This window comes from Cryptomeria japonica, chromosome 5 (genome assembly GCF_030272615.1).
Source record: "Cryptomeria japonica chromosome 5, Sugi_1.0, whole genome shotgun sequence".
Classification (NCBI taxonomy): Eukaryota; Viridiplantae; Streptophyta; class Pinopsida; order Cupressales; family Cupressaceae; genus Cryptomeria; species Cryptomeria japonica.
The window spans coordinates 549,782,591-549,805,896 of NC_081409.1; the positions used below are offsets into that span (position 1 = coordinate 549,782,591).

At 35.8% G+C, this 23,306-nt stretch overlaps 1 protein-coding gene across 1 annotated transcript; it reads left to right on the forward strand.

The window, feature by feature from the left end:
* Positions 1-15,458: 15,458 nt before the first annotated feature.
* LOC131063688 (uncharacterized) lies at positions 15,459-18,114 on the forward strand. The gene is made up of 6 exons (XM_057997584.1): positions 15,459-15,774; positions 15,986-16,062; positions 16,174-16,210; positions 17,094-17,307; positions 17,510-17,711; positions 17,824-18,114. Exons 1-6 carry the CDS (start codon positions 15,459-15,461, stop codon positions 18,112-18,114), a joined length of 1,137 nt encoding a protein of 378 aa, XP_057853567.1.
* Positions 18,115-23,306: the final 5,192 nt, after the last annotated feature.

Sequence of the window (23,306 nt, forward strand, 5' to 3'; positions counted from 1 at the left end):
TGACCAAGAACACCATCATATATGCCAAGAACGCTGCCCTGCACACCAAAAACGCTATTCTGCAAACCAAAAACGTTGTTCTACAAACCAAAAACACTGTCAAACAGAATGAAAATGCTGCCAAATGTACCAAAAACGCTACCATACATACCAAAAATGCTAAATTATAGATTGAAAATGCTAAAGTACATAAAAGCATAAAAACAGTGTTGAGGAATCTCCCAAAAACGCCATTTGAGGTGTCAGAACGTCACAAAAGATGCCAAGAACGCGATTTGGGAGCCCAAGAGAGCTAAACTGCACTCTGAAAGAGCTAATCAACCTGTCAATGAAATTTCCTGCAAGCGAACTTGTTAATGCTAAAAATGTGGTTAGTACAATGGCATACACATATAATGAGACAATAAAAACATAATTGAAAGCTTAATTGAAAACTAAATCAAAGATGCAAACCCTAAGCTTTCCTTGAAATGTCCCATTTTCCTCTATTCTTGAGGACCTTGAAGGTGTTGGATTGATGGGCTCTCAACGGAGCAATGACCTCCAAAATGACAACTCAAGAGTTGAGTAGCTAATTGATCATGATTTATTATGGGGATGATATGAAATGCATGATTTAAGAACCTAGATGAACATGCTATGATAAATCCAAAGCTAATTACTAGATAAGTGAAACGCAAATGCCTATAGTAACAATGCCTAAATTGATATGAGATGGGATCCTTATTGCTCCAAAATGAGGGGTATTTATAGGAATTCCAAGGCCAAAGCTGAGGTGGCAAGAATTTACGGTCCAGATTTGATCTGAAGATATCAAGGGCCAAGATTGAGGAAGTTGGAGAAGAGGTTGGAGGAAGGGACACTTGTCATCTCTGTGGTGACAAGTGTCAAGGAGCCTTGCTCATGAGAGGGCAAGTGTCCAAGGGAGGAGACATGTGGCAAAAGTGCCATGTGTCTTAATGAGAGAATATCCACACCATGAGAGGTTAGGATAAGGAGGTTAGAATGTGCAAGATAGGATAGGGTTAGTTAGACCCAAGATTAGATTGAATGGGTTAGGTTAGGAGATGGTTAGCTTAGGTGGTTAAAGTTAGGAGCCATGTGCTCATTTGAATTTAGAAATTCAAATAGTTGGAAAATGGTAATTAATCTCAACAAACTTGAGTTTGTTAACCTTAATTAAGGATTAGAAGAATTGATTAGTATGGGAAACATTAATTAATTTAGAATTAATTAATCAAAGAGGGATGTGAGATGAACTATATAAATAAATCATTTAGATTTATTTACTAGTAGATGAATAGAGAGATTAATTAAATTGCTTGTGAATTCAATTAATTGGGAAGGGGAATTAATCAAATAACTGCGTATTTAATTAACTATCTTCAGACCATTTTTAGGTGTATACAGTTTGAACCCACAACCTATGATAAGTGGCAAAAGAATAAGTTGGTTTGGGAGGAAATTTATGATGGTGGGATGGTGCCCTTTTTAAAGAGACTGCATGGTCATTCTGCCATTGTTATGGAAAACTTTGTTAAAGGTTGGAATAAGGGTGTGTTGACTGCCTTTGGTGCAGAATTTTCAAGTCGACGAAAACCTAGTTGCCACTGTTACTGGTCTGGATATGAAAGGCAGAAAATGCTATAAAGACAAGAATTCAAGTGAGGAGGCTATTGTTTCCTTTTATGATAAGGAAAAGGAAAGGAAGAGGGTTACAAAAATGGCATACGGTGGCTATAACAAGAAAGAGTTGATTTTCCTCTGGGCTGATATGGCAAAATTCATCATGAGCTACATCACCCTGGATGGTAGATATGCTAGCATTTTCTCACATCATTTTACTGTCAAATCATTTTAGGCATGGTAGATTTATTTCCATCCCCTTTTATTTGGTTTCATCCTTGGAGAATAGTTTAGTTAAACATTTTGAAAACTAGGATAACCCTGTGATTCATGAAGGGCTTATCTTGTTGATTATGGAATACCCCCAAGCTCATGAAGTGAAACCCTCCCCCAAGGATAAAACCCACATTTCCTCCTCTAACCCTGATGTGGAGTTGGTTTCTGATATGGAGATGGATGAGGATGACAGTGGTACTGCCATGGATTGGATTGATATCAAGGATATGGAGGACCCTAAGTATAGACCAAAGAAAGAAGGGGAGCTTATGGTGACCCCGGGAACTAACAGCAACAAGAAAATCATTCCTCCAAGGTGGGCGGCAAGTAAGTTCAAATCTAGCAGTAGGATAATGCAAGACCTGGAGCCACCCACCATAAAGAAAACAAAATTAATCAAATCTAGTGGGTCCAAAGTCCTAGACCACGAGATTAGGTGGGACATCCCTATCAATATGGATAATGAGAAATAGGGGTTTATGAATAAGGAAAATAAAGGTGAGAAAAAGGAGGAGAGGGTGTTGGGAAATCATCTTTTGGAGGCTACTCGGAGTCAGGAGAACTGTTGGAAGTGGGTGGATAAGGAAATTGGATCCTTAAAAGATGGGATTAAAGAATTGTTGTGACTTTCACAGAATCCCTTGGGCCTAGTAAAACTGAGAAGATCATCAGTATGATCCAGAAAATTTCTCAGGATGTGGAAACTATAAAGGTTGACCATGAGCGCAAAATTGAGAAGCCGGAAGTGGATGTGAGTGAGATCAAGGAAAACTTGAACAATCTAGTGAAAATTAGTAGGCAGGTGATGAACAATAGCGCTGATGGTTTGGGAAAAAAAATTCCATGATGACTAATTATAGAAGCGGGACCATCGCCAGTGACCCTCCCTTGGGGGAAAGGCAATAAAAGATTGCCTCAGAAGGTGGATAGAGTGTTGCTGGTGGGAAGACTATCTTAGGTCCTTGCACTAGAACAAGGAGCCGGAGCCAGGACTAGGGAACCTCCAGATTCATCAAGGAGGATTTGGAGAAAATTAATAACAAGAATATTCAAAAAATACTGAATTGATGCACTCTCTTAGTTGAGTGCTTTGCCCTATTTTTTGGTTCCGCTGTTTTGGTTTTTTGGGCGTTCGGTCTGTGTGGGGTTTGTCACCTATTTTACTTAGTTTTTTTTGTCTAGTTGGTTGCTGCCCTTGGTCTGTAATACTCTGGCTTTCAAGTCCCTGTAAAACCAGTTTATCTTTATCAAAAACAAAAATAACAAAATGGAGATAATTGGGAGGGAACTAGTAGGTGGTTATGGGTCATTGAGAGACCACCTCCCTGAACCAACCACACAAAAACTATATAGTTGAGTCTTCAGATTATCACATGATATGATACACTATAAAATACTACCTACTTAAAAAATTTAGTACGAACTAAGAAATTTTTACATTCACAATCAACAATTAATAGCATTTTTTTCTAAAATAAAAAATTGTAACAACATAATATTTTAGATAAATAAAAAGAAAAGACATTAACATATTAAAAAAGTTAGTCTTTAATTTTTTCATAACTACTCTAAAACTTTGTTTCCAAAAAAATAAATTTATTTGCCAAAAGATTTATTTTTATTAAAAAAAAGGTGGAACATACCTAACATAATATAGAGCATTTACTATGAATATTGCAAAATGGAGGAGGTATTTAGGCCACGTCCATAAAATGGATATCTTTAAAACGTAAAACTAATTATATATTAAATAAAATTTTGAATACTTACTTAAGTCTCAAAATTTATAATTGAGATGTACACAATAATATTTTTAAGTATGGGCTTTGGACAAGTTGAATTTTAAGTCACGTTAGCACCTTCTTTCTAAAATGAAAAATATTAGTGATAATTTTGTTGTAAAGTGAAATAGACATTATAAAAACATCTATAAACAATATGAGTAAAATACTACATAAAGATAACCTAAAATCGAGTTCCTTTGGAAAATGGTAAGATGATAGCTTGATTATTCATGAAGAATATGTATATTTTTTGTATCCTCAACATAAGTATTTTTTAATACTATTTTAATGGTAATAGAGCTACCTCAAGGTAGAAAGTTGTCTATATATACAAATACTTGCACATCTTTGAAAAGAAACTTATTTCAAACTTAAATAAAATAAGGCATTAATTTGATTTATAAGAAGTGGTCTATGTTTCAATGTATTAATTTTATAACTAAAATTTATATTTTATAGGATAGCTACAAGTTATCAATTTTATAAAAAATAAAACATCAACAAATGTACATTTGATTATTTTTAATATACATATTAAAATTAGATAATTTTATATAAAACAAAACAACAACAAAAAAAAAAATTATGTGTTGTGTCATAAAATTGCAACCCCTGCAATTTTAACCACATTTGGGGTCCTCACCTTGGCGACGACATCTCCTCCCCTAACCGGGACCTATTTCTGCATTTCCAACCCTTCTCTCTTTCTCCTTCATGTCTTGTATCTACTCTAAACCCTGTCCGGGCCCCAAAATAGGGCAGGACAAGGGCATGGTGCCCCTATCCCCACCTCTTAGGGTGGCCCTATGTGTGGTCTTCCTGATCTTCTATGCATAACTTGTCTTCGGAGTTTTCAATTCCTCTTTGTCGACCTTCGGTGGTTGAAAATTAATCCGACATGTACAAAAAGGAATTTAATACCCTAATCCATGGACGGATGGACAACAAAAAGATAGATAAGGAGCATAAGGAGAAGATACAAGATTTCAAGGTCATCATCAAGCATTCAAACATTCAAGTCTTCTTCATTCATCCATTGGAGCAACATTAAAACATTAGTTTGCAAGCATGTGTGTGTGTTAGGGTTTTGTCATGTTACATGCCATTTCATACAACATTTGTGGTTACATTCAAGAAGCAAAGCAATCATAATCAACAAGTTGCAGATCTACAAGGTATACATCTCCATTGTTTACATTCAAGCATTTGCAATTACTTTCTTTCTAGGTTGATTCCTCAACTAGGATTTGACTAAGGCAAACCCTATCCACAACTCCCCTTTCTTCTCTTTTCTATGTGTAGGTTGAAGGTGCACAGCTGTAATTGCAGGTTTGGGCTTCTTTTGTAGAGACAAAACAACCCTTTTCATTTCATGGATTTTGTGGCAAACCATGTACATTCCCGCCACGGTGCCAACAACTTTTCTCCAAATTTGCAGGGCAGATCTGCATCAGTCTAATTAGCTCAAATCCGAAGTTACAGCGCAATCCTGAACTAGTAGCTCTTCATTTCCTCTCTCTTTTCCACATAGTCAACAAGTCAAATTTCTCATTTACAAAAGAGGGTAAATCACACTTCAACCACTTGCAATCCACTCAGAATTCACATCCTTGTTTCCCTTGGATTTGGATCTAGTGGAATCAACCACTCTTTTGAATGTAAAGTTCTCTCCCAAGTGAAAATCATCCTAGTGGCTTCCTTTCTCTCTCCTAGGTGGGGAGTCACTAGGATCCAATTTCCTACTTTACATTTTGGTGAACCCGACGTCTTACACATTAATTTTGATTTGTCATTATTAGATCTGATTAATTGCAATTTGAATTTCAAATTTTCATTTTCAAGTTTGATCTATTTGCAAATTTTAGAGGTAAATTGCATAAAATCCATAATTTTTCATTTTGAAAGAATTAAGCTTGTGAAGTGTACAATTTTAATTGCTTGTTTCAGATCCGATTCCTATTTCAAAATTGCAATTCAAATTTGTTTCTTTATTCTAAAAATTCAAAGGTTAAATCATAAAACCCTAATTTTTAAGATCTTTTCATTTTCGACCTTTGATTATAATTTTGTCCAGTCTAGATATCTTGAAATTGGCTGTTTTTTTGGAATGTACATTAAAATCATAATATCTAATATTCCTGAAAATTTCGAAAAAAGTTGGTTGGGCCGTGTACATTCCTACCACGGTCCTCGACTTTTTTCTTGAAATTTTGGGAGACGAAATTGACTGTATTTTTCTACTCGGATCCAGAAAATCAGAATACTTTATCAATTTTACCACTCTCTAAGGTTAAGCACAAATTTAAATTTCATCAAATTCACATCTTACAATTAATTTTCATAAAAAGGTCCTAATTTTAGATCTGCTTTTCCAAAAAAATAAGATTTCACTTAAGAGACTTTTAAATGGCAATTAATAAATTGGATTTACTTGCTCTTTCACATGTGATTACATTAATTTTTGCATATATTTATCATGTGTCGGATAAGATTTTCTTCCATTTCTTATTACTTCTCTTTCTTCATAGCACTTGGTCACATTGTATTGTTAGGATTTCCAAATTATTAGATCTCAAAGCTTTCATGTATTATTTATGTTGCATTATGGTGATGTTGTTAACAACATGCATTTCTTATGTTAATCACTTTAAAGCTTTTGTAGATCCTAACCCTTGTACCTCTCCTAGGGTATCTTGTGTGGATGAAATGAGATCTAATGCTTTACCCAATGATCTTTCTAAAAGAGAGCAAGCATTGGAAAGTAATATGGATCCATCTTCTTCTTCTACACATACCTTTTAGCAAGGGGGAAAATATGAAAACATCAACATTCTTACATCTTTAGATCCTCCTTATTCCCCTAGGACCTATCTTCAACATCAAAGTCTATGTAGGGAGGATGATGTCATGCATTTTATTCATGACCTTTCTCCTTGCATAGAAATCACTAAAAATGACTTTTTAAATGATGAAGATGTTCTTCCCCAATCTTCCAAAAAGGATAAGCTTGATAAAGGAAAATAGATTCTCATTTCACATGATACTCCTCCTTCATCTACAAATCCTTTTTTGCCTCCATACACATCAGATTTCAAAGAAATTCATAATCTTGTTCCTGCATCTAGTCAATTGCAACACTCTTATAGTCGTGGTTTCCATATAATTACAAAACAAGGTTTTAAAGGATAAGGAATTGGGAAATTTGAGCATGGAATTTGTGTCCCTATAAATCCTCCTACAAAAACTTCTACGAGAGGCCTAGGAAGTGGTACCCCTCTTTCTATGGACGAATTCCTTAGACTTCAAAAATTTAAGGATTACCTTCAAAAACAATAAATCAAGAGAGCCCACAAGAATGCTTCTTCTTAAAAGCATCCTTTTTTCTCATTTCATCAAACCCATGACCATAATCCTGAGGATTGCCCTGATTTTCAAAAATCTATTCAAGATGGCATAGAAAGTGGCAAAATTAGAGTTGTGGATAATGAAACTCCTCCTTCTAGCGAACCTTCTTCTTCATGGGAAGATGATATTTACAATCCTGATAGATTAGCCACATGAGTCTATTGGAAATTGAAATATGACAAGAACATTTCCTTTCCTCCTCAAAATAAAAACAAAAATCTTAAGAAAGTGAAAGGTATTGAATATTACATTTTTCATGATTTATATTCACATTCTATTGGAAAATGTTATGCATTTAAGAAATTTGCTCAACTACAATATGATTTTGCACACATTTGTGTCACAGAGGATCTAGCTGTATTTCTTGGTAAAAACATCGTGCCTTAGAACTTCCTTTCCCTTCATGTTGCTCTTCACCCTATGGCATAATTAGCCCATTTCATGGGGGCTCTTTATCATTAGTGGTGGTATTGTTTCACTTTAACATACTTTGGGGTAGCAACATACATTTATCTCTATCTTGGTGCATTATTCATTATTAGATTTGTTTTCTTTCATAGGGCAATTCCTATGTGAGCATATAATTGTTCTTTGATTTTCCTCTTTTCTTGGAGAGGGGCATCTATAATGAGTACTGCACTTCTTCTCTTTCCTTCATTCTCTTGGAAATCTTACCTCTTCTATGGTCTCTATTATTCACAAGTATGATATGCCCCTTAATAGGAAATGATCTCTTGAGAAGTGTGTATCCCTTCCTTGAAAGGATTTTTTCTACTAGGATAACATATCACTTGAAACTAATCACCATCAGAAAATGTGTAATGTTTCTCTTTGTTCTCCTCACTTGGGGGGCAAGGATTTTCACTCCTTTCCCTTTCTTTCTTTCTCATTTATCATTATTTCCTTTAGGGGCTGCATTTTTCATATATGATTATCATTTCTTACAATGGTATGCTTTTATGATTAATCCCCCTTGGGGAATATATGATGTTTTCTCTCTCTTCCTTTCGAAGATTACCACTTCTTGAGACATGTATTTTACATTTACTAATGTCTTTTCTTGCATGTGTTCATTAAGTTCATTGCACATTTGCTCATGTTTAATCTCTCTCTAGTAGATTGTGTAAGCTCTTCTCATTGTCCCATTAGCCTGGGGAGAAATCTTTCTCTCTTTCTCTAGGGATCTACTTTTTCTTATTAAGTGGATGGTGTGAGATCTATTACTTGATGTCATTCCTTATGTAGAATTGTTGGTTATTGGCTTAAGGATTATCTCTTATACAAGAAGTGTTAATCCTTGACTACGACCTCTTTTACACTTGGTAATGTACATCTACGATAAATTCACCCATCCCTCTGGGGGCTAAAAGTGAGTCATCCCTCATCAAGAATCCCTTTCACCTAGAAATAGGAGGAAGGATTGCATTCTTGTTCTTTCCTTTTCTTGTTCTAGAAGATGTTATATTTGTCTAAGACAACTCCTCTTGGGGGCAGATGTCTTTTGAACAAAGATCTCTTCTCCTCCAAGGATCACCTTTACACTTACAACATGATATCTCTTTTCAACTATCTTATCCTTGCTTGAAGAGTATTCCCTCTCTTGCTTGGATTTATGACATTGTTGCATGGCAGATATCTTCTTTGTGATGAAGGTAGGTATCCTTGTTCTTATTTCCTTAAGATATCGACATCAACCTATGTTGACATCTTAAGGGGGGGTGGGGGGCATCCACACTACTTCTTTGTACTATACTTCTCTCATGCATTGAACAGTGGGACATTCTTGGAACCAGAGGGAAACCTCTTAGAGAAAGATGTCGTCACTTTTTGTATAGTGGGTCATTCTCGGAACTAGAGAATGGTCTTTTAGAGCAAGATGTCTTCACTTATTCTTGTCTTGTACAGTGAGACATTCTTGGAACTAGAGGGAAACCTCTTAGAGCAAGATGTCATCACTTTTCTCTTGTACAATGGGTCATTCTCGGAACCAGAGCACAACCTCTTAGAGAGAGATGATGCCACTTTTCTTTTAAGCGGGGTGATTATTCTCTGAACCAAAGCATAGTCTTTTAGAGGGAGATATCACACCTTTCTTGACACTTGTACTATACATTCTATACAAGTTGTAGCGTACTCGAACATAGACACCTATGAGGCGCTTTGAACCTCACTTGCACACACACACATGAGGTTGAGTGGAACTAACGATGTTCTCACTCTCTCTCTTTACATTGATCACCTAGACAAGCTTTGGGGGTGATATTTTCCATGTCCTTCTCTCCATGGATCACCTAGTTTTAGGGGCGAGACATACATGGCTTCTTTCTTCTTCGCCTTTCTTCTCATGGATCACCAAAGTGTGTATTCATGTTCTCTCTTTTCTTCCTCTCGTGAACTCATAGGCTTACTATTGATAGTTCATGGATGATGTCACATTTGCTTTTTTATGTGATCGCGTGTGTTTATGTAGTGGCATTGGTCTTTTTTTCCTGATTAGTTATTGAGACATCTGAGCTCGAGATCTCTTAGACTAGTTAGTTTGTCATCTTGTGTCTTGTTCTTGTCATGTGTTTTTTTGCGCTTTGTCTTTGATTTTATGTGTCTTGTGTCTTTTTTTTTTTTCGTGCTCTTGCATATGCTGGCATGAGTTGAGACCCTCAAGATTGGGGGATTTTTGCTTCTCAATATTAGTGGTGTCTTATACTCCTTGTGGTGTTACTCTGCATCTCTTATCTTCATCTCTCTCTTTCTTCTACTTTACCAACAGTAGTGGCCTAAGCCATACTCCCACTAAAGTGGGGGCTAAATGTAGTGTCGTAAAATTGTGACCCCTGCAATTTTAACCACATTTGGAGTCCTCATCTTGGCGACGACATCTCCTCCCCTAACCGGGACCTATTTCTGCATTTCCAACCCTTCTCTCTTTCTCCTTCATGTCTTGTATCTACTCTAAACCCTATCCGGGCCCCAAAATAGGGTAGGACAAGGGCATGGTGCCCCTGTCCCCACCTCTTAAGGTGGCCCTATATTAGGTCTACTTGATCTTCTATGCATAATTTGTCTTCGAAGTTTGCAATTACTCTTTGTCGACCTTCAGTTGTTGAAAATTAATCCTTGAGGCATGTACAAAAAGGAATTTAATACCCCAATTCATGGACGGATGGACAACGAAAAGACAGATAAGGAGCATAAGGAGAAGATACAAGATTTCAAGGTCATCATCAAGCATTCAAACATTCAAGTATTCTTCATTCATTCATTGGAGCAACATTACAACCTTCATTTTCAAGCATGTGTGTGTGTTAGGGTTTTCTCATGTTACATGCCATTTCATACAAAATTTGTGGTTACATTCAAGAAACAAATCAATCATCAGCAACAAGTTGCAGATCTACAGGGTATACATCTCCATTGTTTACATTCAAGCATTTGGAATTACTTTCTTTCTAGGTTGATTCCTCAACCAGTGTTTGACTAATGCAAACCCTATCCACAAACCCCCTTTCTTCTTTTTTCCGTGTGTAGGCTATAGGTGCGCAGCTATAATTGCAGGTCTGAGCTTCATTTACAGAGACGAAAGAACCCTTTTCGTTTCGTAAATTTTGTGGCGAACCATGTACGTTCCCGCCATGGTCCTGACAAATTTTCTCCAAATTTGCAGGGCAGATTTGCATCAAACTAATTAGCTCAGATCCAAAGTTACATGGCGATCCCGAACTGGTAGCTCCTCATTTCACTCATTTCCTCTCTCTTTTCCACATAGTCAACAAGTTAACTTTGTCATTTACAAAAGAGGGCAAAGCACACTTCAACCACTTGCAATCCACATAGAATTCACATCCTTGTTCCCCTCAAATTTGGATCTAGCGAATTCAACCCCTCTTTTGAATGTAAAGTTCTCTCCTAGGTGAAAATCATCCTAGTGGCTTCCTTTCTCTCTCCTAGGTGGGGAGTCACTAGGATCCAATTTTCTACTTTACATTATGTAATAATTTTTTAATTTAATTACATGTTTTTTAAGTTAAAATCACTAACTCATATATATTTCATGAGTAATGGTTTAGAAGAATCTATATTTTATGAATATGAATGGTTTATTTAGAACTCATTGTATCTAAGAGATTCTTATAAGGGTGAAACATCAATACTTCCTTGGAGCTCACCTGTCGTAATACTATTCTAATTTCATGAATTATATAAGAAAAAATAATTATTAAAGTTTATACTAATGGAATATCAAGATAAGTGAGACTTATTTAGGAGAGAAAATATGTGGTTAGAGTGCTCAGTTGAAATAGTATTGGGATGGATAACCTCCCAAGATATTTGAGTGCCACAAGATGTATTAGTTGTTGAATATTTTACAAATGTGATAGCAATATAAGTGGGATTGATCTTAGAGGAAAATCTATAGTCAAGCAATATTGAGATATGTGACCTCTTGTGAAGTGATAAATTATCACATGGTTTAACACATTATTATATGCCACCTACTTGATTATTTTTTATAAACTAAAAAATTGATTCATCCGTAATCCACCATCACAAGTATCTATTTTTCTAAATGAAGATTTTCACAGCACAATATTGTGAATAATTTCAAATAAAGTATATTATTATGTATAGAAAATTCATCTTTAACTTTTTCTATTTCCAAAATATTCTTTCGAAAAAAACAAAATTGTTTTGGGAAAAATAAACGTACATTTATACAAATAAATTATATTAACAAATACTCAACAAAGTAGGTATAATTAATTTTTAGATATAATGATTATAAAAAAATCACAAACCTAATAAGTCGTAAAGCATTTAATAGAAATAACAAATTTAAGCTTATTATTACAACTAAATAGCTATTTAATAAATCCTATAGCCATTAATTGAAAGGAAAATTTTAGTCCACGCCCACAAAGAGCTTATAATTGATAACTATGAATAATAAATAACATGTTTCTTCAATGCAAAATATTGGACATTTCAAATAGTTTTATGATTTATAGATAAGAAATGTAAGTATGAGCCTTGGATGAACTAAATACAGAAATGACATTAGCAACTTTTTTCTAAAATGAGAAGATCAGAGATGTTGCTATTCTAAAGTCAAATAGTCTACATAACAACATTTAAAAAGATTACTTTTTTTTTTCTGAATGAGATCCTAAATAGAGATTTTACTGGGATGAGGACGATGGCGAGGGAAAGGGCATTGGGTGGGAAAGGGAGCGCAAGCAGAGGCATTCGCATTAGGGCTTCAATAGTCGAGATCCAAGGCGAGGATGAGGGCAATGGTGAGGCGGATGGTGGTGGTTTTGTTTTTCCTCGTCATTTTGCTTTTTTTTCCTGTATCCTGCGATATGGCAAGTGACAAGGCTGAGAGTGGTGAAGTGGAAGGAGCGGATCCTTTGTTCTTGGCAAGTGGTTGTTGGGTTTTCAAGGGTCCGCGTGGTGGATTTATGGGTTTGGAGGCCTCTTCTGAGCTGGATCTATGTGTTTGGCGTTGGGAAGGATGATGATTTCCCTTGCCTCTCTTTTCTTATGGTTTCTGTTTGCAGGGCTTTGATTGGTCTTATCAATATATGGCTATTCTGGCGGGGATCTGTTGTTCTGAGGGTGAGAAGTTCCTCTATTATTTTCATGATTTATCTATGTTGTGGGTTTATTCTGCTCTTATCCCTTGTTTTCTTGATTCTCTCCTTATGAGGGTTTGCACTTTTGTTGTGTTCAGAGATGGTTTTGCTTCCTCGCCGAGATAAGGTTTTTTGGGAAGTCTGTCTGTTCTACTTCTAAGCCTATTGAGGTGGCCCTTTCTCCTTTTGAGGTGGAGATGAGGATTCGGGGAAGGGTCTGACAGGTGCTGCTTGTGGCATCGAAAGTTTTATCTGTTATGTTGGTTTGCATTCCTTTTTGCCTTATTGAGGGTGACCTATCTCCTATTGAGGTGGAGAGTTCATGTGAGGATGCTTTTCGGCTGTTTCTGTTCATGATGCTGGCATTGTGGGTTGAAGGAGTCTGTAAAAACCCTCTTTTTTTCTCTTGCAGATGAATGCAGGTTGTGGTTTTGATTGGATTTTCTAGTCTATCAGTTTGCTTTCCTCCTTGTCTTATTGAGGTGATCATGTCTCCTTTAGAGGTAGAAAGTCGGGTTGAGGAAGCATTTCAGATGCTTTTGTTTGTGTTACTAGTTCTATGGGTTGAGGGAGCCAGTAAAAACCTTTTGTTTTCTTTTACAGTTGGTTTCGGAAAGGCAACCTGGATGCTAGAAATTTTAAAGGGCCTAGACTAACCAGTTGTGGTTTTTGGTTAAGGATCAGTTGTGTGTTTGGTTGGCTGAATACTTTGTTACTGGTTGTTGGAGCCTGGGAAAACCCTTGTTTGTTGGTTCTAGGAGCTAGTTCAAAACCCATGATGAAGGTTAGGGGAGCCTTTCAAAACCCCATAAGTCCAGATTGTGAGTATTTATTTATCTATTGTAATCTGGTGTTGAAGGTGATGGGTTCTTGGATACACCCATGGGATCATTTGTAGGTTAAGGGAGCCTGTAAAATCCTTGTTTATGGGTTAGAGACGTATGTCCAATTTGTGATTTGGCTGCTGGTATGTTGATGTTCTTTTCTTTTAGCAGCGTTGTAATGTGGGTTCCAAATCCTGGTAAAATATGAGGGTTTCGGGTCCCTTCAAAACCCGTGGGGTTTCGAGTCCCCTCAAAACCTGTTGTACGGGGTTTCCGGTCCCCTCAAAACTCGTTTACCCTTAATAAAAAACATTTGAAAGGATTATAGGAAAAGAAGAAGATATAGATAATGTATAATCTAATTCATTTGTAAAAAATGAATATAGTAATTTGATTGTTCAAAATTGACAGATTTTAAATTATGAGAAATTGAATAATATTTTTTTTTTTAATATTTATATGTAGAATTCAATAAGAATTGTCACTTGAAGAACATATAATAGCTCTTCAATTGACATTTAAAATCAATTTAGTATTAAAAACTATAAATAACATGTGTTTACATACATAAACATTTTAATAATATGCTTCTCCACCCTTTACTCTTAAAACATTTCAAATTTTCTTAATATCAATTAACAAATACATAATATTAGAGCAGTTAACAAAAACAAAGTAATATAAAATAATATACTTAAATTATCTAATTCTATTTCTTCTAATCTTCACACATAAATTTTCCAGTTATTTTAAGTAAACTAATAATCATAAAATGCTATCGACCACAACACAAGCATTACAATATTTGGAGACATGCACAACATCTTGCCCACTAAAACCAAAGGAAATTCCCTCAGAAAGAAAAATCCAGATCGAATATGATGGAAGTGGGAACATACACGGAATGCAAGAGAAAAAAACAAAATCGCCACCCTAAATAGTATCACATCTGGAGGGAACATTTGAGCAGGATCAGGATCAAATAACTGCTGCTGCGCATCCCATGAAGATTCATTACAGTTTTAAATCCTCAAACTCACACTGGGAATTAAAAAACAAATTTGTAATACGCTTCAATCCACAATATTAGGGTTTAGAAAACAAAAGGTTATGGTTTGGAGGAAATCATTGCAGTTTCAAAATCATTTAATCCACGTTATGAGAATTAAAATACCCGAATTTAGTGCTACTGTTTTTGGATATGAGCGGTTTCATTTCGATAACGTGCATGCAGTTGGAGAAAAAGACAGACTGCGGGTATGTGATTTGAGAAAAGTGGCGCACAGGGCATAATTCAAGCAATAACAGTGACGCGAGATTTAATATGTATGACGTAAGCAGGATATTCTTTCATTTTCCTATAAAAGCTTGGGTGGGAGGCGGTTCCTTGAAGACGTGGGGTTCTGTCGGAAATCTGCACCCTAAGCACCCAGCTGCCTCGACTGACATCTGCCCTTCTTCATTTCCCTTTATGCTCACACAAATCCCTTGGTAAAACATAAAATGCCATTGCTGCTTGACAAATTACGGCGCACTTTCACTTAACTGTTTGTTCACTAAGAAATTGTCTTGTTAATTTATTGTTCTGCAGAGGACTGCAGGGATAGAAATAGATTAGGGTTCAGCTTCATTCTTTCTTCGGGTGGGTGTGGGGTTTCTGTGGACCTGCAGTCTATTGAAGGAGTGGAATAATATTCCTCTGCCTCAGCCACCTTAAAATCCTCAAATGATGTTGCTCTTGTTTTAGACTTAATACATAGCATGGCATAGATAAATAAATGGGTGTTTTCATTTCCGTGTGGTAGGCTAGATTTTGGGTGGTTATGACGGTCCTGGTTGCGAATTTGGGTTGGGAAGTTTTTGAGATGCTTTTGGTTTTCGATTAGGCTTAGTAGGGTTGAAGTTTATCTAGAATGCAGCTGGATGAGCAGAGCAGTAGTGAGGAGAAAAGCAGAAAGAGATGTTCTGATCATTGTGGTGGGAAGTCTGATGATCATAATCATCAATATGAGCAGCAGCCTAAGTGTAGGAGTTCAAGTGAGACCAGTAATAATGGAGAAGGACATGAAAATGGGTGTAAGATTAGTGATATTAATAATACTAATGGAAGAGGGTCCGGAGGAGGATCAGTAAGGCAGTATGTCAGATCTAAAATGCCTAGGCTTCGTTGGACTCCAGAATTGCACCACTGCTTTGTTCATGCAGTAGAGAGATTGGGCAGCCAAGACAGTGAGTAGTCTTTTTCTATAACCCTTCTAACAATAATTCATTGTTTTTCTCTCCCCTCGTCCATACAAAAGCTAAACTTTCTGCTCATACAGTTTAATAACTAAATGATGAAAATAAGTGCTCCACCACGGATTGTAATGTGATCCTTTGGTATGGATTTACATTTACCAGTAGATTGGTCCCGATGATGGCTAAATAAAATTGGATGCAGGAGCAACTCCTAAGCTGGTATTGCAGCTTATGGACGTGAAAGGACTTACCATTGCTCATGTAAAAAGCCACTTGCAGGTGCCCACCCTCACACCCATATTGTTTCTCATTTGTTGCTTTTAAGTAGGGTTTCCTATATATTTTCTATGGTGACTGATAGTGTTTTGGTGTTTCTTCTGTTTGTAAAAGATGTACAGGAGTATGAAAAATGATGAAAATAGTCAAGGTAAGCACTGCATGATTTCACCATCGTTACCAATGTTTCAAGAAAATTGTGATTATTGTCAACATTTTTCCATTGATCAATGGGACTAGTTAAAAACAAGCATATATTCTATTAGCATTATGCATTCAGCTAGATTAAAAAAATTGGAAAGTTTTTGAAGAGAAAATCCTTAGATGTAGATTTCGGAAGACTCAAATTATAATGTCTCTCTAAATTAGTTAGACTAATGGTGAATCTGAATTCGATAAAGTCCTAAAAAAATTTATACAATATTTGAAAATGATTTTTTTTCTCTCAGCTTGTCACTCTAGCCGTCAATTGGAAATTTATGCGCATGTCCTAAATATTTGACAATTATTTCGGTAGTTTTTTTCTCTCAATCTGTCATACAAGTAATGATTTGGAAAGTGATGGAAATTGGGTAGATTTTACTGTTTCACTTAATCTGTCAGAAAAGTATTGAACTGAAACTTGGCGAGATTGGTTGACATTTTACTTGATTCTATGTTATCGGACAAGGAAGCTGCAACTAACCTTAGTATCCGTGGATCGAGTGAAATGTTCAAGTACAATAACAGAATTTTTTATCTATGAAATCTCGCCCAACTTTTTTTAGCATAAAAGCCATCCGCTCCAATTTGATATTGACAAAACAATCATATGATGATATCCTTGAATTCTCCTGAAATATTCAGAATCTCTACACTTGAATTCTCACCATATTTATAAATAATAGTTTCTTGGGTTGATTTGTTTAGTATAATTGTATCTTGCTTTGATTTGTTTAGTACAATAGTATCTGCGGTTGATTTGATTGGTATAATCTAGGTTACTAAAGTTTGCCTATATATCTTGTCTAATTGTTTAAGTTTGATTTGTGTAGCCAACGCTCCATCCGAAAGATACACAGAGGATACCATATCAGATTGGTTTTCGAGATCTAGATCGACTTGTACGCAAGCCTATGGCAATGGAAGATCAACATTCTTCAAGAATAACAATAAAAATGACTATGTGGAAGCCATGGATTATCAACCCGGTTACTTGTTTCAGCGTCCTACCAATTTGAGTTCCTCCGACTATCGGTCTAGAATGAGGTGCGTATTATTTTTTTATCTCCATATGTTCCTTGCATGCGATACTGACATGTTATTCTGATTCAATTTGCATAGTTCATAATTTTAGATTTTAAAATTCATTATCAATAAGGGTTAGGGTTTACAAATTTGATGGATTAATATTTGCATTTCTATAAGTTACAATATCTAAACTTCTAAGGCGCTATTATTGATGATTCAGGAGGCAATGTTTGTGGGCATTCAGGCCATTGAGTAATACAAGAATTAGTCCCCAGTGCACTAGTACTCGGAGACAAAGTATTAAATCAGATGTATTTTCCCAGTTGGCTGGAACAAGACAAGAAGAATTCAAAGAAAAGGCTAACCTGAAGAACTATAACTGGCAGTCAGGAGCACAGGAACAATTAGCTTTACAACTACAGGTAGATATGAATCTGCTAATATATGTTATATACATCCATTTTTGCGGATGTTCCTTATGTAACATGATTTTCTTGTATCTCATGATGTATATATACATTATTGCTAATGTAGCTACAGAGAGGACAACTAGCAAAGCAGATAGAAAAGCTTCCAGGATTGCATCCAGCTGAAGATGGAGAGAAGTCACAACCCATTACAGGAAGCAGCCTTGAACTGGAAGGGGCAGAAGAAATTGATAGCAATTTATCTCTTTCTTTGTTCTCCAAGAACAACAACAAGAAGGATTCTAATAAAAGTTCCTCGTTTAAGTTGTTGAGGCAGCAACATCAGCAGCAAAAGATAGAATCTAGTAATAATGATGAGATCGGATTGGAGCTCACGTTGTCTATCGGGTCTTCCTGAGTGCTTCCTTCTTGAGAGAAAAAACGAGGTACATTTTCTTATAGAAATATATATCTATATAGTAGATTTAGTAAACACAGTGAGCAAGCTGAATTTTTTACATCATTGCATTCCATCTAAAGGTGGCAAAGCTTATTTTATGAGAGCCCCCCTAAGGATGATTGCTCTATGACTTCAGCTTTTCCTCAAATTAATTATAAGTTTTGAAAGGATCTCTTACGCAGTGGGCTGCATGTACTTGCTCAGTAATAAAGTTGACAATGACCCATTCACCTCCAAAAGCCAACCAGGCTAACAAGCCCAAGACCAGAATAAAAAATCACTCAAAAATAATGCTTATACTTAAATTCCATGTCTCTTATGCTCTTCAGTTGATTTTGGGATCTTTTGCTACCCTTTTCTATACACTGATTTTTTCCTCTTTTGGTGGAAAACTTTTTAAGTATACAAGTATGCAGCATTTTATTTACTCTATTTGTTTAATCCATTGTGCTTGGAGTTATCTTTCAACCATTCTCCTGCATTGCGCTAACCAGCAGAAATTGTGCAGCATAACTGTACTCTAAAATCTTGACGATTCACCTATACACAGGCACAAGTAAACAATCCCTAAAATTTCTGCTTGTTTCAGTCACCAGGATAAATTGTGCAGCATAACTATACTCTAAAATCTTGACAATCACCAATACACAGGCACAAGTAAACAATCCCTAAAATTTCTGCTTGTTTCAGTCACCGGGATAAATTGTGCAGCATAACTATACTCTAAAATCTTGACAATCACCAATACACAAGCACAAGTAAACAATCCCTAAAATCTCTGCTTCTTTCAGCCATCCGGATATATTTACATTTCAATATGTTCCTCATTACCATCATGTTTATAATAGAGTGTCCTTAGGTCACGTATAGGAAAAATGCAAAGAACAAAACTAATATTCTAATGTAGAAGACAATGATTGAATTTCAGACTTCTGTATCTTTTGATGTCCTAAATCTGAGAGATGTGATTTCCATGTTAGACCAATAAAGCCAATTGTTAAATTTGTTTTCTTATTTGATAATAATAATAAGCTAAGTACTTCTTTATTTAATGTGTTAATCTTTTTAATAATGAACTTATCATGTTTTGAAAATGATAATAAATTGAAAATGTTTGAAGTATAAAGCTTTAGTAATAATGGAATATTTTTATAAAGATTTTGTAAGTTTTCAATATAGTTTAGTATATGATAATATTAAGTAAAATTTTCAATAATTTATTTATGAGAATAAAATAAATATTTTTTATAAGTATAAATAAGTAATTAAGTTATGAGTTTTATTTTTTAGAATAATATTTATTGGTTATTATATTTTAAGTTTAAAATAGATTCTTTTTTCTTTTTCATTGAAACTATGTAATAATATTGTTTTTGATTAATAAAAGCACCAAAACAAGGTTGCTGACCTTATTACAAATGCTCTAAGGGTAAAAAAATAGGTCAAAAAAAGCTATTTATAGACAAGTGAATCAACTATAAACATCCTATAGGGCAAGCAAGCCACTGATAGCACAAAAGTCAAATTCTAGAAATGCAATAGGACAAGGTACAAACCCATGCCACAAGGGCTGAAAAACAAGGGCAAGAAGACCACTTCCAAATAGGCCAAATAGGCCACTTACAACACTGAGACCATAATAGGTCACTTACAACACAAGGGCCAAAAGGCCATTTACAACACAAAGGAAGAACTAACAACACACTCAAATAGTGCGTTGAAATAACACCCAATCCGAAGCCAAGCAAAACAATAGGTTGGGCTAAAATTGAGAGAGGTCCAACTCCCTCCTCTCCAATCCACTGAGCACAAAGACAAAAATTGATAACTTTGCATCTGGAACCACCTCAATAGGATCAACCACAATAATAGAAATCTTTTTTTCTAGCCAAAAAATCCACACCCTCAACCCATTGACTTGTCTTCCATCTTGAACCATCCCACTCTGAGGCAAGACCCTAGTAGACTTTATTTAACCTACCTCAAATAGATGTCTCCACCTCAATAGAAAACACATGATAATAAGCAGAATACCCAACCATGAACCACATGTGCCAAAAGATAGAGAAAGGATCCATGGCCAAAAAAACCCACAAAAAGGGGCCCTTCGCTGAAAGAGACCACTCTACCATCTCCACTTGAAGAAGATGCAAAGCTCCATCCACTCCATAACCATTAACCTAGTCAAATTGAGCCCATTTGCCCAACTCAAAACCAAAAAGGAATTGGGAGCATTCTCCTGGAAAATCTTCAACCTCTACATTTATTTCCACCTCCACCTCCACCTCAATGGGATCAACAACAAAAGTGAACATCTTTATCTCTAGCCAAAAAATCGACACCTTGAGCCTATTGACATGTCTTCCATCTTGATCCATCCCACTCTGAAACAAGACCCCAATATACTCTTTATTTGAAACTACCTCAAACAGATGTCCCCACCTCAATAGGAAACACATGAGAATAACCAGAATACCCAACCATGAACCATGCCAAAAGATAGAGAAAGGATCCATGGCCAACAAAACTCACAAAAAGGGGTCATTGGCTAAAAGAGACCACTCTACCATCTGCACCTAAAAAAGATACAAAGCTCCATCTACTATATAACCAAAAACCTAGTCGAATTGAGCCCCTTCGCCCAACTCAAAACCAAAAAAGAACTGGGAGCATTCTCCCTGAAAATTAACAACCTCTACAATTAAATCCACATCCACCTCAATAGAATCAACAACAAAAGTGAACATCTTTATCTCTAGCCAAAAAATCAACACCTTGAGCCCATTGACCTGTCTTCCATATTGAGCCATCCCACTTTGAAAGAAGACCCCAATAGACTGTTTTATTGAAATTACCTCAAACAGATGTCTCCACCTCAATAGGAAACACATGGGAATAACCTGAATACCCAATCATGAACCATGCTAGAAGCTAGAGCAGTCCACAACCAACAAAACCCATAAAAATGACTGTCATTGAAAGAGACCACTCAACCATCTCCATCTGAAGCAGATGCAAATCTCCATCCACTCCGTAACCAACAACCTAGTCAAACTAATCCCATTTCCCCAATTCAAAACCAAAAAAGAACTGGGAGTAATCTCCCCAATAATCAATATTGTTACTTCAATTTGTTAGTGAAAATCAAGATATAGAATCCCATTTCCTTTCCTTACAACAACCCATGAAGAAAGACACTTTTTTTTAAAACAACTATGCCTGGTAAAATTTTTAACGTGACAGTGACGCTAGCACGACACACCCTCCTGCTCCACGTGAATGCTTTTGACCCGGAGCTATGAACCGGTGAGGCCACAAATGGGGGACCTCATCCCCACACTTCACTTGTTCAAATCCGTGAGCACAATGGCCCAGCGAAGGCACAAGGCCTTGTGAGCACAATGGCCCACCAGGGATTTGAACCTTGGTGGTCGCTTCACCAACGAAGTGTTTAAACCGCAACACTACATGTCTGAAGACGAAGAAAGATACTCTAAGGTATTTTATAGGAAGCTTATTTAAATTGAAGCCAAGGGAAAAGAGAAGTATCTCTTTTCTTCCTTATTTAAGTGTCAAAAAAGAAAATCTTAGATTTATGCCAATAAACTTTTCTAGCAAGATGCTTCACAAAAGGTATCCAATATTTTTTTAATTACTTTAGTTTCTATATGAGATGGCACATTGAAGGATAGGATATGATCAACATATTGTTGATGATTAATTTGATCCATGTTTAGAGCAGCTTTTAAAACCTTCTAATCCGTATTAATTAGCACTTTTCTCATAGATGAGGCAACTCAAGTATTCCAGAATTATGATGAAGAGAAAAGGAGACATTTGGTTTCTTGTCTTAGATTCTAAAGTTGGAATATAACCAATAAGATCTTTTACTAATGAAAATGGAGAACCTTGGAGAAAATATGTAGCTCTAAATCAAGTTGTACACAAGTCATCTATAAAACATAATCTCTTCAACACTTTGCTGTGAAATTTTTTATTTACCTAAATATGAGCTCGGTTGATATCTAGTTTTATGATCATTCATTCTTTTCTCACATTTCTAATTATGTGGACAATTTCATATGTAATTACAATGCCTTATATAATGGACCCCCCTAGAGTGAATAAACTTAAGTCTACAAGATGAATGAAATAAACATTTTTCGTCTATTAGCTTTGTATTTTAATGCTATCGTGTAAATGATGTTGCACAATGAATTAGGAATAAAGTCCTCCATTTCATCTACTTGATGCTTTTTGGGAATGAGGGATATCAATGTGCTATTCCAATCCTTTAGCATGATTACTTTTCTCCTTGCATCGATAATTAACTAGTGGATATCATGGCTAATAATGTAATAAAATTTATAAAGGAAACATGGTAAAAGCCACCAAGGCCTATGGATATAACTCCATCCATGTATAGAACATAATACAATCCTCACCTATTCTGTAATTAACAAGCCACACAAAATTTAGCTTTGTTCATCAATGATGATACATAAGGTATTCCTTATAACTTTTGCCTAAACCTTCAAATTGATTTTGGGAAATGAATTAAGAATGTTTTTTAATGATATTTTCTACCGCTTTGCTTATACCCCCCCATGAATCACATATGTTTCACTGTTTAAAGTTGATTATTATAAATCTATTCAGAGTCCTCTTCACTTTTGTGATGCTATGAAAGTATTGAGTGTTCATATTTTATTTTTTAAGCCAATTTCCTTCAAACTTCTACATTTCAAAATATCTTCTTTATGTAAAATCTAAAAATCTCCACTTTAAACTCCTTTTATTTTTAAAATATTTTACTCTCCTTTTTTTTTACTATGTGGACGTGAGTATAGTAACAAAAAAGGGCTAGGGTTCATGTTGTAACCCTAAGCTCCTGTAATGACTTGAATGACTCAAGTATAGACAAATCAGATGGTGACGGTGATCCTTGTTCAGTTGGCCCATTCTCTTCTTATGATGCCAAGGCGCAAGGGTCTGCTCTTTCTATCATGATAGGTGTTGTCCCCTTTGTGTTTTTACAGGACTTTGTGGGCCTCTACCCCTCTTCTAGTCTTTGTGGGAATGCCCAAAGGTTTGGAGGCCGATGTCGGTATGTCCAAAAGATATTCTATGGGATAACGATTTTTAAATAA